The sequence below is a fragment of the Opisthocomus hoazin genome, chromosome 22 (genome assembly GCF_030867145.1).
Source record: "Opisthocomus hoazin isolate bOpiHoa1 chromosome 22, bOpiHoa1.hap1, whole genome shotgun sequence".
NCBI classification, from domain to species: domain Eukaryota; kingdom Metazoa; phylum Chordata; class Aves; order Opisthocomiformes; family Opisthocomidae; genus Opisthocomus; species Opisthocomus hoazin.
In genome coordinates, this window is record NC_134435.1 from 7,776,490 (window position 1) to 7,795,000 (window position 18,511).

General features: G+C 43.6%; 1 protein-coding gene across 2 annotated transcripts in view; it reads left to right on the forward strand.

The window, feature by feature from the left end:
• The window catches only part of GRIA1 (glutamate ionotropic receptor AMPA type subunit 1), a 127,446-nt gene that overhangs the window by 93,157 nt on the left and 15,778 nt on the right, over nt 1-18,511 (forward strand). For both annotated transcript variants that reach the window (XM_009942612.2, XM_009942613.2), the window contains exons 12-13: nt 15,024-15,222; nt 15,770-16,017. In XM_009942612.2, the coding sequence (XP_009940914.1) occupies nt 15,024-15,222; nt 15,770-16,017 (447 nt within the window). The remainder of the gene's footprint in view (nt 1-15,023; nt 15,223-15,769; nt 16,018-18,511) is intronic.

Below are 18,511 nucleotides of genomic sequence, written 5' to 3' on the forward strand. Positions count from 1 at the left end.
GCCATCTTCAACTACATCAGGTTGCTCAGAGCCCCGTCCAACCTGACCTGGAGTGTTTCCAGGGATGGGACTGCTGGGCGTGAGGTCAGCTGATGTCCTTGAAGCTCTGAAGCCTTCATGTCTGCATGTAGACAGGATGAGTGTGACAAAGGCCAGGCAGTAACCAGTTGTGTAGAGTCCCAGCCAGAGCCAGTGGCAGTCTGTGTTATGCCTTTGGATGCTGCTACATGAGTATGAGCAAGGAATCCATCCCTCCTAAGCCATAAATTGAATTACTCAACTGTAGGTACATAGCTGCAACCAAAGGAGGCTGTGAGCTCTTGGACATTTTCTACTGGAGTGTGTGGTCCCCCTTCTGCACTGTCTCTGACCAGCGGTCCCACTGGATGTGGTTCAGTCGCTACCATGTGGACTAATTTGTCCTGGTTGAGGTGAGATGGTCCCTGTTGTTGCGCTTAAAGTCTGTGCTTTCAAAGTACTGGCTGATACACAGCAGAGTCGGGGAGAAGCAACATTTTGGAGTTGTGAATAGTTTCATGCACATAGTAATGGGCAGAAACCAGTGAAGTCTGAAACAAGTCATAAACCATTAGGCTTTGCAAAGTGCCAACTTAACTTCAGAAAACAGTCATGAAATTGCAAAAGCACTCATTAAATGTGAAATACAGACCCAGAAAGGAGATTCTCAGAGCAAGCATCAGAGGTAATAAATATCCTGCAGCCAATAGCAAGAGCCTGCAGCAAGAGAAATGTGAAGTAAATATGACTCACATTGTACCATTTTTCAGAAAATTAATTTGATAAATTGTCTTCAGATCTTAAAATAACCCCAGTGTGTAGCAGCTGTGGAGAGTGGGACCTTGCTAACATCCAGCACGTTGATGCCATTCCTCACTCAGGATGGCCCCGAGGCCTTTGAGAATGAGACCGATGGGATGTCTGGGCTTCCCGACTTCCTCAGCAGCAAAACGAGGCATCTGGATTTTTCATCTGCCCCATCATTTTCTACACAAAATAAATTACTTGATAGTTATGAAAAGGATGAAAAAGCAAGGAGCAAAATATGTATTTTTGTTGTCAGCTTCTCATCTTGATCTTCTGGTTTTTGTTATCTCAAAATGCATTGCTTCATATGGTTTGAGCCCAGAAGATACTTCCTCTCTATTGGAGACTATTATATTTAATCCAGTTACTCTTCCTGTGACTCAGAAAACTTCTGTTTGGCTAAAATTAAATACATTTGGCTAAAATATATCTTCCAGAAAGGCATTTATTCTTCCTGCAAAGATACTGTGAGATAGAATATACCAGGAGTTAAAATATACATCGTTTCTGTCAGCTAAGTGACTATAGGAGTCTTGTCCCCACCGGAGCTGGACGGGAGGATAGCCATCACACAGTATCATCCAGTAAATACAACCATCCTTTGTGCTCTGCCAGGGAAAAATCAGACAGACATCTCCAAAAGTAAACCCAGCTTCATGGGGGCTCTCTTTATACTGCGTTGTGGAAACAAAACATACGTGGTTTGGATTCAAATCAAGACACACAATGAGTAGAAGGGAAATGTATAGTCATATGATTACATGACAGAGTATCATGTCGTGATACCTGGACAACACATTTTAAATTGCTTATTAGAATCTACATGATTGAGAACAGAGCTGGAGATGACCTGGTCAGCCTGCACTGGAAGTGAAATGATGAACGAAGCTTTTATTACAGCCTTCGTCTGGGAGAAAGCCAGACTTGAGAGGGGACATTTCGAGAGCATGAGCAGGGATGGCTGAGCAGGAGGAGATTCTGTGCTGGTCTGTTCAAGGTGTCACAGCGGAGCACTGCTGGGAGTTGGTTGGGCCATACTTGTGTCGCTTAAGAACTATGGATGTTTATTGTGTGCAGGGAGACATGGTGCAAGATGCGATCCACCCTTCAGCTGGCTTGGGATAAAGAGTTAGATGGGTCTTAACTTGCCTGCAAAGCCCAGACCTGGAAGGAGTGCAGGCGCAGTGGCACGTGCCGAGCAGTGACCCCTGCCCGGGGGGGACGTGAACATGCTGCTTAGGGAGGTTTGCTCGCAGAGATGATGAATGAATGCACTCCGAGGTGGGAAGGAGAGATACAAATGCTGGCTGCTATCCAGTTAATAGATACCATCTGTTATTTATAGGCATCTTGTGGACATCGTTATTTGTTTTTAGTGACATGGAAACAGTGCGCTCTGGATGATCTATATAGCGTGTAGCTGGGCTTGTATTTCACTGCACTCCTTTGCAGGCTTTCTGTTACACTCAGTCAGAGCGGTTTGTCTGCGGAAGAGCAAGTACGGTATTTATTATGTACCTGTAATTAATGCTGAACGTCGTCTTCTACTATTTTTCCTGTTTATTTACATTTCTTTTTAGATCAATTGAAAAAAATCGCAGGAGACTTCAGCCATAGAGCTGGTGGAAATAACAGCAAAATTGCTCCACAGGTTGTTGAGGGTTTTCTTTCCTAAACTAGCCTCTAGAGATTTTGAAAAATAGCAGCACTTTTAAATTTCATCAAGATGTTCCTAGTACTGAAAGATTTTATCTATCTTTAGACAAGATCTAAATCAGAAATTGGTTAGGACAAAAATTTTCTTTTTTTTAGTGAGAGATTCTATTTGAGTTGTTTCAAGGGAATTATTTCTGTTCTGTCCTGTGTTAACTTACACTTGCAGGGTACTTATCTGCTAAAAATTTAGAATTAGGGAAATTAGAACCAGCTGCATTTAGCAATTAGAAGGATTTTAATTCCTTCCTGAAGTGAAGGCTGAGCCTCGGTGTTTATTTTGGCAACTTATCTTGATTTCAGTAGGCATCTTCTCTGACACTCCAGGCATCTGCCTGTCTTTTTGGCCTGATGCATAGGTCTGGTGCCATCCTTGAGGTACCCATCATGACCTGAAATGGGACTTGTCGTGGACAGTCACTGGAGAGATGTGCAAGCTCTCCCAAGGGTGGAGTACCACAAGGAATGAGGAAAGATTTGTGCTTTTTTATTTTTATTGACTATTTGCACAGGAAGGTCTGGGGGTGATGGCGCAGAGCTTGCTGGCAGGGTTTGCTAAAGCCTCTCTGGGGACATGGGAGACGGTGTGCTTGCTCCTGCAGACCAGGCTGCTGACCGTCAGCTGGATTCACTGTCCAGTCTCAAGGCAAAGGGCATATTTTAGCCATGAAGGAAGCAGAAGTTTGTCATTTCCTTGGGGAGTACATGGAACCTGCAGCACATTCTGAGGCTGCCTTGGGGGGCAAGGCAGCCAAACCAGCCTGGGAGCAAGGTTGGTTCAGCATCCCTGCTACTCCTGCTCCAATGCAGGGTGAATCTGGGAGGCTTGGAGGCTCGTCCATGGGGACAAAGCTCAGGACCATTTATTTGTGGCAGTTTGCTTGAACTGGTGAGCTGAGGTTGGACTTTAAGAATAAAAGTAAGAAATTAGTATCTCAACTTCTGGAAAATTCTTCTTTCCTTTCAAAAGCGTACCAAATGATTTTGCAATAATCTCTACCTGGCAGAGTTAATTATGTCCAGGGAGAGGGAATTCAGGTCACAGGGTAACAGCAGTACTTGCAAATCACCAGGAACTGATGACCACACTTCTTTCTGAAACGCAGTTAACCAGGGAAAGTGACTCACCATAGGAGCAGCTTGACAAATTGCACAATATCTAACTAAACAGTCCCCTTTGGAGCTTGCGCACTTCCATGGCAACCAAAATGTGGCAGCCAGGGGAAAATGGAAATTCTTTTAAAACAGTCATCCTCGCTATCCTCTTTTTCGTTTGGAAGAATGCTGAAGGATACAGAGGACTCAGAGGAAGGAAATAACCAACAGAGGGAATATTGTTGGGAAAAGGCAATTTCATCTGTAAAGGAAAAACTAATCTTTTGGATTTCCATGCTCTGCCATCTGAAAATTTCTGAATGCTGCAGAGGTAATGAATGTTTCCTCTACCAATCTGTAAGCCACTTCCTCAGGATGGTTTCCCCATCAGGCATGTCTAGTGACTCTTCCACAGCTCTGACTTCAGGCCTTTACCATTGAGGTTGCTGGGGGACAGCAAGATATTTGCTGAAAGTCCCCCAGCTGAGTGACAGATTTAAAAATCATTCCACCAGCTGTGTTTAAAATAAGAAGCGATACACTTGATGCAGAAGCAAATTTATTACTCTAAAAATATATTTGTGATCTCTTTCTTTAGGAGTAAATAAATGCCTCTCGTATTTTTGATTGAAAACAAAGTCAAAAATAGCAGGGGAGAAAGTGCATTGCCCAGTTTTTTAATGTATTGGCAAGTTTTATTAGGACATCTCTGATGTGGAAATGGCATGTGCTGCTTGTGTTTCTAATGCTGTGCACTGGCTCAGGATCGTGAGCAGCACTGAGATTTATAGGGGTGCCTCAGAGCCTTGTCGCCTTCTCTGTGACTTTGGCAGGAGACCCTCTGAAGCTCCAGGCACTCCCTGTTAGACTGTGCTCTGACTTGCCAATTTTCAGTCACTACAAGAAATACACTTTCTCTTTTCATTTTCTTCCCTCTTGATAACTTGTTATCCCCGAGCAGTCGGCTCAGCTGCGGTCTGACATCCTCCGAGCTGCAGTCAGCAATGCGCATGGTTGCGTCTTCCTGATAGCTAGGTCGATTGCCAAGTGTTTTTGTCAAAGAATAAGGGTTGTGAGGAGCTGAATGACCTCCATCTCCCTGAAGTGCTGTCCTCAGCAAGGTCGCCTGTCACACGCCGCTTTAACGTTGGCACTCCAGAAAAATATCGTAGCTAAGATGGGAAGCCTTGAGCGTGTTTTCACAGGGAAGCCCTGCTTAAATAACTCTTCCATATGCTGTACATCACTTTTATCAGCACTAAGATACCATGTGTGCACTGTCTGGATACACAGTTGAATGAGCATTGAACTCCTCAATTCAAATTGTTCTGGCTCTCAACACACAGAACATCCTCAGCTGCTCCTTGCTGATTTAATTTCCAGAGCTGGCCAAAACCTCATGTCCTTCCACTGGGAGGCTCAGAGTACTTCTCTCTGGGATTTATTGTACCTGTTCTGCTTTTGTCCCAGATTTCATCCCAACTGCTTGTCCTGGTAACCAGGGAAGCATCATACCCTCTTTTCACAAGAATTTCAGGAAAGCGTACATACAGCAGGCTATGTCCATTGTAATAACCCAAAACAGTGAGCAGGCAAAGACAAATTTATTGAAATATGACAGAGGTGCTAGGCTGCTCACTGTGAAAAGCTTGATGAAGCCGAGTAATTGGGAAGAGCAAAATGTGGGTCATGCTAAGAAACAGGGGCAAAAGCCTTGCTATGCTTGGATGGGGTCTGGAGTTGGAGAAGGCAGAACATGGAGTCACCTCTGAAGTGCTCCATGATGGTGTCTTGTTCTCCCTTCCATTTTCTCTTGGAACAAAGGAGCCAAGTGGCAGCTGGGGCCACCTGATTCATATCATCACATGGCAGGAAAGGGCATACAGCTCGTGTACACACCCCTTTCTTTAAGGAGTAACATATTTTATGGCATTCCATCTATTTAATAAAATCGTCCAGTAATTCTGATTAATGCCTACCCAGAAGAGTTGCTTGTTACCCTTAGATCCAAAGGCTAAGCAGCAATAATCCAATCATGGGAATCATAACTTACTACTTTGATCTTCAGATAAAAGAGCCTATAAAAGTGCAAAAGTGTTACATCACCATTATTTGGGCAACTTCAAAGCATGTTATATACTCTAATGAATTCTTCCAACGCAGTCTGATGATAAGTAATAGGGGACAAACATGTGAACAGAGGAGTAGAAAGGAAGAGGGTAGAAGATGAGTCCTCATAAGGTGAAAGGGAAAAGCAGTAAAACTAAGTACCTGTACACCGTGAATAGGTAGGAGATGTGAAGAGGGGTCCACGAGGGCCCAGCTGCAGGAGTCAAGCACATGGGATGCTCTCCCATAGGAGGAATTTTATCTCTGATTTCTTGAAGCTCTCAATAAGAAGCAAGATCTCAGGCTACAGAGTGGCAAACAGAGGCAGGGGGCGGCTTTTCATCTCAGCAGTGCCTCCAAAGCCTTCAAAAATAAAAAAAAACCATCATCAAATGGATCTTAGCAGGTGAAACAGGCGAAACAGAAACACTGAACAAGTTTTCCCTTCACAGTTTGGGAGTTTTAATGTTAAGAGACAGGCACTCCTGTGCACATAAAGCTCTTCTGAAAAACACTGGCTGAGGACACCAGACCCATTCCTCACCATTTCTACGAGGGATACAGTATGCCCTGGTGGAAAAAAGAAAGGCTTAAAACTGAAAATAGAGAAAATGTAACATGTACAGTCTTGGTGAGGGATCTCATTTTAAATTAGAAATTAGAGCGAAAAAGAAGGGAGTATTTTGGAATATTGCTTGTAGTGAAAGTCTTCCAGTGCAGAAAATACTCTCCTCCAAGAAAAGGCCTTTCTCTCATCAGACTGGGAAATCTGACAAAAGACAGATGAAAAAACAGAGCATAAAGAACCAAGGCAAGGCACCCTGGAAGAAGTCTGAACTAGGTTATCGTAACATTGCCCAGAAGTCTCAGAAATGGAGCTCTAAATTGTGAACCCATGTAGATGGCTAAAGAGGATCTAGGAAAAATGAAGACTTGGTAGCATATAATGAAAAATATATTAAATCTTTGGTGGAAATAAAAGCTTTTTCATCAAGCAGACTTCGAAGAAGAGACTGAGGGAGAGCATATGAAATCTAGGAACAGAGCAAAGGATATTAGCACAACAAGCCATTGTTTAAAAAGAAGGATCAATGCTGTTAAATTTGGGGCCGCCTGAGGTTGAGGAAGTTCCCGAGTAATGAATCTCCTGTGGTTCTCCAGCCAGTGCTTCTGACAAAATTTTATGCTTGTCACCTTGAGAGTTTTTCTCAGCAAAGCAAACAAATGTCAGCGAAGTGAGAAAAATACGTGAAGAGCCTTTTTCACAGCAAAATTTTTGCTCAAAGGCATAATGAGAGTTGGCTTTTTTTTCCTTGTCGCAAAAGCTGGCAAAACTGCAGAAGAGGGATGACTTTGCCTTTCACCAGAGCTGCCGAGCAGCCCGAACCAGGTGTTTCCCAGCAAACCTCTATCTAAACATTGATGTCTTACATGCTTTAACTTGGTCAGCCCTGAATTGGTCAGGCAGTTGGACTAGATGATCATTATAGGTGCCTTCCAACTGAAAATAATCTAGTCTAGACTAAACTACACTGGTTTGCAACATGGAGAGGCACACTGTGCCTGTATGTAAGAGGATGACAGTGTATTTCTCTGGATCTATCTGTTCTGCCTTTCAACCACACTCATATTTTCTTAGCGTTCCACCTCATGCCTCTATCCTAGCCGTTTCTTTACAATGGTGTGTTTTGGCTTTTATTTTAGAAGCCCTCTGGAAGAGTTAGGTGTACTAGTCTGAACTTTTAGCGATAAGCATCTCATCTCAGCAGCTAGTTCTGACTGCTCAGGCATGGTGGCTCCCTCAAGTGAAGGGCATACCTCAGTTGTGCAGTTCTTCTCTGTAGGAGCATTTTTATACCATAGGTGGTACATGAGTGCTGCTGAAGTTGAGGGGGGCTGGTTGCTCCTGTCAGTTCATGCTTGCTTGGCATCTAGTGCTTCCAATACCATACCTTGCTAGTTGAGTGGGTGAGTTGTGTTGGTTGCATGTCAGCAGGCCATTTTGTGGCCATTGAGGACCACAGGAGGGCACAACCTGCAGACTGCTATTAAGTCCATAAATTACCCCCTGCAGAGCTGGGCCCATTTGATGCTGCCTCTGCCTGCTGGGAGGGGAAGTGAGCAAAGCAGCAGCTCAGAGGTAAATTCCACCTGGTGACCAATGCTTTAGGCCACCCACCCAGGTGAAATTTGTAAATGTGATTCATCTTCTCCCACAGCTGGGAACAGAATTAGGGAGATGAATTAAGCTATTCTGGATCCCATAAAGTGACAGAGCTTCCCAAGGAACTAAAAAGACTGCTCCTGGATGCTAGTCCTCTGCTTAGGCTGTTAGGTACCTCTTGCCTGTCAAAATGTAAAGTGAATGTCTTGAAAACAGCACGTAGCTGCTCCGTGTGGTCATGCTTATACTTAGCACTGCAGCAATCCAAGCTCCAATGACTGGAGAACCACAAGTGGCATGATGCATTTCTGACTAAGCAGAAAAACTCGTTTTAGAAAGAGGTTTTGCCCATTAAAGGGAAACGGAAGGAAAAAATGCCAACATATTCTGCAAAAGAAGAAATGAAACGGTAGGAGAGGGACCATATACTGCTGTCCAAGGCCATTAGCTTAGGCAGAAAGACACAGTAAATAAATTGTGACTTATAATTAAAGCCTCACAGATATACATCCTCATGCTGAATCTGGGAGATTCTGCTTATTTGCAGACAATATGTTCAGTCATTGCAATATTTAGACAGCAAGTGACCCCAAGGCCCCTTCATAAAAGGACTTCTGCTGGGGTTCTGAAATTCATGTTGTCTCCTTCTATGGTGTTGGCTTTGGGGGTCAAATGAGCTGGCACGGTTTGCCTGAAAACACAAGAAAGAGCAGATCTCCAGCTCATATACAAAAGTTAAGAAGCTTTCCAATTTTTTCCTTTTTTTTTATTGAAACCAGAGTTCAAAAAGGGAAAGCGGGAGAGAGACAGCATGGGACTCCCAGTACCTGTGCACTCTCAGCTTTCTTACCCTGTCTCACTGCGTTATGTTCCCCAATGGAAGTCAAAATATGCAGCTGTTACCTTTGTAGGAAAGTTGTGAGGGGAGCTGAAAAAGGAATTTGTACTGCTGGGAGAGGTAAATCAGAATGTCAGTAGAAAACATTTACTTCTGCATTTGTAAGGACTCTCTTGACAGTCCGTGTTAAAGCCCAGTGCTGCAGTCGGGACTCCAGACTGTTGTAGCAGGAGGCAGGATTCAATAATACGTAAATGCAAACTAATAATGGCAAGAAAATTAATAATACATCATGGACAGAGAAACATGATTTATAATCACTCCAATTTCATGACAAACAGTTGGTGGCTCATTCAAAACTACCCGTGGCATAGCAGAGCGTCAGAGGATATGCTTTGCAGCATGTGTGTGATGGATGTCCCCAGAGCTGTTCGCAGCTCCACAACCCCACGCTCCTCTATCTATGACGATTCACAGACTTTTAAAGCAAATCCAGGGTTCATGTCAAGGTCGGAGATAAAACAGTGCGACCAATCGTGCCAGATGGTCTGTGACACACAGAAAAAGCAAAGCTCATTTACATCGACAGAGTTTAATGTTGAAAATTTATTTAAAATAAGAGCAAAACGGAAGAAAACATTTGCAACTAATCCGCTACCAAGTCAGCCTTCAGATACAGCCATGAAATGATCTGGAGTTAGCAGAGTAGTGTCAGAGAGCAGAGGATCTGTGTGGGTAGAAGACCAAAAGTGGATTTGACCCACAATCAGTACAACAAGCATAGAAGAGCTTTTCTTTCAACAGTTTTACATAAATTCATTCAGTGACAAATATGTCAGTTGACTAAGTGAGCCTTTATTAGAATCGAATTTAACAGCAAATCTGGGAAATCCTCCCGAAGCATGTATGGCTTTAGAATCCCAGATTTGCGCTTCTAATTAAAATGCTGTCAGTTTAGGTGTAATTCTCCACAAGAAAAGGATTTGGTGAGGGGGAAGGGAGAACTGGGAGATAGCTGAGGTGCTGCTTGAGCATTTTTCCAGTGAGGTTTACTTTGTATATTTTCTGATTATCTTGTTAATGTTTTTCACAAAAACGTGTGATGCTGTTCTAACGAGATGGCAAAGCAGAGACAAACTCCTGTCAGCTTTTCCTACCTACCGTGTGGGATAAGATCAAAGAGCAAATTGTTTGATCAAGGATTGTGTTTTGTTTTAAGAAATAAGAGATTATAGCTGTATGATTTGCTTTTTTTTCTGTGAAGAATCCGTCAACGCTAAGGCTAGAACATAAAAAAATATCATGTAATGGGAACAAAGGGAATTTACAATTTTTTTTCTGTTTTCTACTGGTGAAATGCAATTGCTTTTGCAAGGAAAGGTAAAAAAAAGTCATCTAAGTGAGAAAATAAAAATTATTAATTTCAGCTTGATCATCTGCACTTTTTCCATTAGACAGATATAAAATACCACGTTCCAGAATTATCTTTTAAATTATATATGTGGTAGGTAAGGGTTTAATGTATTATAAAAGCAAAAAGAAAATTCTCTGTAATGAGAAAGCAGAAGTTGTTTTCCATGTTAGAATTATACCTTTTAGCCTTTCAGAAATGAAACATGGAGTAATAGAAAAATGCGAAGCTTGGATGGACCCAAACCAACTATTTTCGGGACGCTAGTTTTAGGGGACATTTGTGACCGTTATGTTTTCATTCCAATTGAGAATATTAAGGTTTTATTTACAATTTCAGAATTTTCCACAGCAGTAGAATTCTGGTTCCTAGCCAGCTCTCATTTTAAGTAGATTGTGCAGAGTATTTCATGCTTACTCCTGCAAGGGTAATGTTGGAAAGGAGCGCACCGTTCTTTCTACTGTTCTGTGGGGGGTAGGCAGGACCCCAAGTCAGGGAAAGGATGGGATGAGTGATTTTAACCAGCACAGGCAGGGCTAGAAGAAGAAACGAAGAGATCTTAATTTGGATTGTGTAAGAAAGAAGAGTGTAGATGCAGAAGGAATATTATAAGTTGAAAAATGTGCAGTCTAGCCTATCTAGCGATTTCATCCCTTTCCGCATCCCCGAATTAGCCATTCACTAAAGCCTCTTTCACTGTTATCCTTGCTTGTTTTATTCTGATTTTTTTTAGATCCTGGTATTCACAAGTATTACTGTATGTGAATAATTCCAGAGGTCAAGCAGACAAATCCAAACATCCAAACCTTAGCATATCTTTACAGTACTAACCAATGTGCTCCATCTCACCTTAGCTCTGTGAGGACTGAGTCACTAACTCGTTTCCACACAGCAGAGAGCTGATTGCCTTCATGTTATGCTTGAACGGGTTTGGGGACATGTAAATTCTCAGTGCAAGAGGATTTAAAGCCCATGCTGCCCATTAGTGAAGAGAAATGAACTTTGCTAGGGCTCAAGCCACAGAACATTTTTTAGTCAAGCGGAAGGTAATTTTCTGTTATCTAGCTGTGGAATGAGATTTTCAAAACCCCAAAGTGACTTAAAAGTACAAGGTATATCTAGTTCTCTGTGACTGCTTTTACTAGAGCATAAACATAACTCTTACGTCCCACTGGCTTTTTACCAGGCTTTTAGCTCCCAAGTATTGAAGTCACTTCTAGAAATGGGATATTATCTCCTAAATTACAAAGGCACTTTGGCAAATATGTCCCATGATGGTGCCACTGCTGCTTTCCTGCTTGGTCTACAGAAGTAACAGAACAAGATCGTAATGGATATTGTCTTTCCAACCACTCTCTTCTGGTAAGCAGGAACAGGCATTGGCTCAAAATCTGAACAGGCAGCATGGTTATCCAGAGAAATCTAACTGGTGTGTAATGTGCGTTCACTGCTATTGAGCTGTAGGGATGTCACATGGGATCTCATCTGCTTGTGTGATGTTTCATCATGACTATTACTATATTTTTTTATTGTCTTGCACTAGCCTCCACAAGCCTTCATCGCTGGCCAGCACTCCCTTGTGTTAGATGCTGCACAACCATGCAGTGAAAGGTTGATGTCCTGTCAAGCCCATATGCTGTTTTCTCCACTGTGTGTTTACAGCAGTTTAGATTCACAGCTTCCAGGTCCAAGTCAGCCTAGTAATGAGGGAAAACATTGCCCATTAACAGTGTCTGCAACAAACATCACACACATGAAGGCCTAGCCGTGCTGGCGGTCATAGCAAGCTGTTTGTCTCCTTTCCACCACTGTCTTTGAGAGTGAGCGCTCGCCTCCTCACAGCATCTCAGGTGATGAGGAGAAATGACCAGCGCCAGCAGCAGACACCGCCTGGGTGGGACTGGTGCATGATACAGATGTGCATCCTGTCCCGTCTGGCTCCCATGGGAAAGAAGCTACTGCTCCCTCTCCCTCTTTCCCCAGCTCTTCTTGTTACCTCCCAGTCGCAATACCCCGTAGTTACTTTTTCACACTGTCAGTGCCAGGTGCGGAGCCGGGAAGCATAAGCCATCTGCAGCTGACAGCAGGCAGCCCCCATGGGATAAGCCAGTAATGAATATCACCAGGATGTCGAGGGTCTAGAGGCAGGAATCCGGCTGACTGCCGCTGAAGGGATTGAAACAAGTTGCAGAAATATACCCAGCTTCGTCAGGAAGAAAAGGCTGTATAATTTGCAGCTGGAGATGAATGTGATTATTTGCCATGCAAATGGATTTTGCCAGCTCAAAGTGGCCTTCATCAGCAGAGATTGTTGTATTTGACATTATCCGGTTAATTTTTGTTTAATGCCTCTGTGCCTTTGCTGAGTGCTTCCTTCCCTGAGCACACATCATCCAGACTAATTAAAGACAGGTACTTTTTTCCTCTTCCCATCAATCTGAAGACATGTGAGCTGAATCCACAGCTGCCTTCCTCCTCGATCCCTCTCCAAATACGAAACAAAAGGTAAAGTCATTTGCACTGACAGTCTTGCAGGCTGGGTATTCTTCACAGGTGGGAAGCGTGATGGTCACATTAATCTCACCTAACTTTAGCTACTTAAAGATTAGCTGTTTAGTCCAACCTAGTCATTCCGGTTCCTTCAAAATTCAATAGAGAGGGAGGTCTGCAGAGGAAGCTTCCCCCAACCTGAAACAGATGGAGTAAGTCATCCCTGGAGGTCCCTATTCATCTCCAGAGGTTGTTTGGCAAGTATATCTCTGTTAGAGAGTTAAAGACACGGTAGAAGAACAGTGCTCATCTGCCTGCCTTTCCCACAGCATCCAGCACTCCCACAGCAAACCTCTGATCCCCTTCTCTGGCTGGCAGTGATGGGGAGGCATAAAAAGAAAATAATCTCGGGTGTGGGACCATCAGTCTGTTCAGCGATGTTGCTGCAGTTGCTAGCAAAGGAGGAGGTTTGCGTGAGACCCTGCAGGGTGGGGTAACCAGCATATAGTTTATGGTTGGAAACGATGCCCGAAAAAATCTTCTTTGTCATACTTTTCTTGCTTTTCAAGATGTGGATGATTAAGAAAAGAAATCCTTCAAAGTCATTCACTGAGCTTCAGTTTATGGGGAGATGGACTTTGCTGCTGGTTTCAGAAAAGCCCATGGAAGCAGATACCAGGGGAGAGGGCAGAGTCTTTGCTCCAAAATGTGGTCCCTGTGCAGAGGAAGGGGCAACCCATCTCTAACTGTAGAATTCTTTTCAGTCACATCTGTAAAATACACTGCTTGTCCTTTCTGTCACTGTAATCCGTTAAAGTCATGCTTCCCACAGTTTCTCACTGCCATGGGTGAAAGCTGCTGTGATCATTCTCCAGGAGCATGAGGCTGACAGCGCATGTGGTGGGCTGGGTCTTACTTCCACATATTAAAACATGTTCTCTCCACTCTGCCCCGTGTGTTGTGTGTGTGGGAGCTCAGTCGCTGTGCAAAGGTGGTGCCTGCTTTCTGCTGGGAAGTGATCTCAAAGAGTTTTGACTAAAGAGATTTCAGGGTGGGTTGAGCTAAATGGGGAGATGATGTGATGCCTGCAGGAGCAGTTCCCCTCATATCAGCAGCATTTAAAACCAGGCTGGACAATCTGGAAGGGTATCACCTAGGTAAGTCATGCAGCTGGTGAGCTACATGGGTTTAGTCTCTTTCCAGCTCTGATTTTGGTGAATAGCAGGGTGTGTTTTTTCCCTCAGTGGAGCTGATGGAGATTGCAGGTTGGTTTGTCAAGTTATGTTAAACCACAGCAAACCATAGCAGCTGGAACCAAGGCTTCATGCAGACCCGGACACAGCATGGCATGCACTGTCACAAGCTGATCCAATGCCTTTAGCTGGACTTTGATATCTCTGTTAGCATCCAGTAAACCATATTTCTGTGAAGTGTCTCAGGTCAGCAGAAAAGCAACTCTGAGACATGGTCCCCCATGGAGAAATAAACAGTGTTTCTCACGAGCAGGTCCTTCCTATTCAGACTGGTTTTATAAAATAGCATTGTAAGTTACCCTCTGTCTGGGACAGTGCTCTGCATCTAAAAAAGGAGCATATAAATAATTTAGACAGAATGCATGAATTCTGATATCACTCTAAAATTATCTTGCACTCCTAAAAATTATTTGAAAATATTTTAATATAAATTAATGCCTGCTTGACTTATTTGCCTCTTTAGCTATCCAATGGTTACAGATAATTGGCTGTTTGATTGCAATGAGTGCAAAATACCTAGATTTTAACTCATTATTATGAACATCTTGTCTAACCATCTGTTGAATACAAAACAGAGAATGTCAGTAGGCAAATTATTCATTAAGGCCATAGCTCCTCTCTGAGCTGCCGTATGTCTTACAGAAAACCACAGAGTTTTGGTTTTTAAACCTCAGGTGATGGAGGAGCTGACCTAGACCCAACTGGTCTGTATATCTGATCTGGCTCCGTGCTGGTGCCCCTTCCCACTGTGGGTACATGTCACAACAGAGAGTTCGCCAGAGCTGCTGTTTGGATGGGCAGTGCCCCACCCAGCTAAACCTTCCTCGTAGTTGTCTCCATGTCTTATTATCAGTATTATTATATACTCTGAAAGGAATTGAAAATCACAGCAAATTCAATCAGTTTCTTGCTGATATTTTTTCACTGTGAAATTTTATCCTCCCTCCAATTACACTGACACCTTGAAAAGCAGATTAAGAACTGAGACAGACCTTTGGCTTCCGTGGAAGTGGCTGGAGAATGTGTCTTTGGGTAAATACCCAGGTAAATGGTGGGCCTGCAAGACCAAGCTGCACATTTTGGACCTTCACACCCCTTCTGTCTGACTCTCCTCTCTGTGTGCAGGTCTCTCTCCGGCCGCATAGTTGGTGGCGTCTGGTGGTTCTTCACCTTGATCATCATATCCTCCTACACAGCTAACCTGGCTGCCTTCCTCACCGTGGAAAGGATGGTTTCTCCCATCGAGAGTGCAGAGGACTTGGCCAAGCAGACGGAAATTGCCTATGGGACCCTGGAAGCTGGCTCCACTAAAGAATTTTTCAGGGTAAAAAAGAAACTTTAATGCACACATTTTGATTATCCTCTTGTTTGACAATTCCTCCAGGCCCCTCCTCTCTCATCCTCAGCTCAGGTTTCTCTTGCTTCCTTACCACCTTAGGACCTGCTGAGCCTGTCTTTAGAACAGCAAAAATTCAGTTTTCCCTGCACTGCTCAGAAGGCTGGCGGTGTCCCCAGTACCTGTGATATTCTGCGATTATAACTACAAATACAGAATATCCCTGTGCTTCCCCATGTTACGGAGGAGTTACTCTGAGCAGCTCCAAAAGAAACTATCTCCTGATTTCCAGCTTGGTTTGCCCTGGTTTGATCAGCAACATCATTTGCCATACACAAATATCCCACCCTTATTGCAGCAGAAGTTGGGTTGATCTGGGCCCTGGTGTAGAAATGGCAGGAGGTTCATTAACACTCCTGTTACACCTTCCTTGGTCCAGCGGGTATGTGGGCATGTGTTCAGTGCAAGCTGCAAGTCTCAGCTGGCACCCAAACCTCTGTTAACGTTTCTGTTGGGTTTCTGCTGTCCTACGCAGCGATCCAAAATAGCAGTGTTTGAGAAGATGTGGACATATATGAAGTCAGCCGAACCCTCCGTTTTTGTGAGGACGACGGAAGAAGGGATGATCCGGGTGAGGAAGTCGAAAGGGAAGTATGCCTACCTCTTGGAGTCCACGATGAATGAGTACATCGAGCAGCGGAAGCCCTGTGACACCATGAAGGTGGGAGGTAACTTGGACTCCAAAGGCTATGGTATTGCAACACCAAAAGGGTCTGCACTGAGGTAAGTAGCCTGGATTTGCTTTCTTTTGCCAAACAAGCCAGCAAATCAATGTATGCACACAGTTCAATCTCCATTGCCATGTTAATCACAAAAGCTTGGGGCATGGAGGTGGGGGAGGTAGAGGGAAAGAGATATGAAAACTCCTTGTGCTGTGCAGGGAAGTAAAATGCCCAGCTCCCATTGAGCAGCAACGGGAGCATCTGATTACTCAAACCCTGCATTTGGAAACTGGATCCTGGCTGATCCACTTGCTGTGATTGTGTCTGCTGTATTAGGTGATGGCAGGGGGGCTGCTGTGGTGTAACCATTGGTTTCACAGAGCATTCTCCGGAAGGGACGCTCATCCTGTGCCATGCGAACTGCACAGCTTTGCAGAGTATGGTATTACCCTGGCTTGGTTCCATGCTTGCAGAGGGAGTTGTCTCCTAAAATGAAATGCTATTTGGGAGAGACAGGAATACAGTTTTGAAAAAGCCCTGCAAAAGGTGTGCATTTTCATTCACTGAGTCAGGTCAGATCCTGGCAAGTGCCAAATTTATGGCAAGTTCAAAGAAGGATAAAGCCCGCTTTTTTGAGCCCAGACCTGCAGCTGTCACACGCCTTTGCTTACTGTCACATGAAATATCCTCAGAGACCTTCCTTTAATAAGGAGAACCCTTAAAAAGTTTCGATCTGAGTTAGTAGCAGAGCTTGGGCGCTGCACACAGCCATACTCCAGGACATGAGCTGGACCCCTGCAAAGTGCATTGTGCAAACCAACCTGCTCAGAGCAGCTTTACCACAATCTGCAGACTGGGATGCTGATCAGAGTCATGCCAGAGGTGCAGTTCCTTTTGGCAGCAGCCATGTAAGCTCCTAATGTTACAATCATGAGGAATATGAGCTATAAGGTTTTAGTGGGACTAAGCCCTCAGAAGCCGTAGCTTTAAGTAATCTGATCCATGGTCCAATTCATTTAGTTATTTATTAAATATATTTTGATCAAAATATTTTTACCAAATTTATCTATATGGTCTGATACTTGCTTGCTTACACAACCCAATGCAGAGACATTTAATCCATGGTCTCTGGGTTACTAGAAACCAGCTGAGCTGATGCATTTGTCTGGTGTCAAAGCTCCCAAGCCAAATCCCAAAAAATCGAAGGTGTATCAACCGGTAGTAGATGAGGCCCAAGGATTTTGATTATTACATTTATTAGTCAGCTCAAATTGGTTTCAGCACTTTCCATATTAGCAATTGCTGGAGTTATCTTTAGAGAAGGTCATGAACGCAGTGCAGGTGGTCCAGAAGGCAGTCATTGCATCTGATGTGGTTCAGGCTCTGAAATGACTTGCGGCCCTCCAAAAGAAGGTGGATATATTCTCACAGCTGTGAGATGTTTTCTGTTCTGCTCTCTCCAGTGTTGGTTTTCTGTCTTGTAAACATGGAAATCAGGATACAGGGCTGATTCTATTTATTTATTTATTTAAACATCAATCTTGTATCCTAATTTTGATACTATGAAAACAAACAAACAGGAACATCCGACCTGTCTTGTTGGAATGTGAAGGAGCCATTGATCATACTTCTAAGAAAAACAAACAGCAAAAAAGAAAATTGCATCAATCATTTTAATTTTACAGCTCCAAACATCCCTCTGCTAGACATGATTCCAAACGTTCCTAACATTTCTTTCTGTTTCCTCTTTTTCATCCTGGCTGCATGTAGAACAAATTTCTTACGGGCCTAAAGGCAAAGGAGAAATGCTTGATTTTCCATCCGATGGTGTTTCTCTGGAACAGTTGCTGTCAGTTTTTGTCCCATTGTGTTTGTTTTGTTCCTGTTGTTTTAATTGTTTTAATATTAGTAGTACCCTACAGTCATCATGTAGTGTCTGTTTTCCCCTTGGGGTCCTGCACGTGAGCGATTACCCTGAGCAATGTGACATCCATGAGGCATCTGTGTACTGCAGTCAGCCTGTCTCTCGTTCAGGCTTCATCTTCACTCACTTCCATCCACGGAGTAGAAGCTCTGAGCCGGGCTTGGAGGTACATGTGAGCCAAGCCTCTCTTAAATCAGGTGTTGTTTAGAAGCTGGGCTGCCTTTTGATTTTTGCTGGGACCTGTCCCTTTTGGAGATAGACCGGTTTTCCTGCATGGGAGCTGATTAGCAAAGGGTCCTAGAGAGACGCTAATTGAGAGTTCACCATTGTTTTTCTTGCATCTACATGGAAACACAATGTCAGGATATTTCCACAGATGAATGAAAACAAGGCTGAAAATCCAGAAATAATTCTATGTGTTGTAGCAGGTGCAAACATCCCTCCCAGGCCGCCAGTGAGGTCTCTTGGGCTGTTAAAAGAGCTTGTTTCTTTCCTCCTGGATGAATCTGGCTTTGAGTATATTTTGGTATCTAGATGTTAAAATTCAGTTGCATTTAATCATGGCTGAGAAGGTCAATATTGAAAGGGCAGAAATTACACCTTTCAACACCACCTAGTTCAAGATGTCATG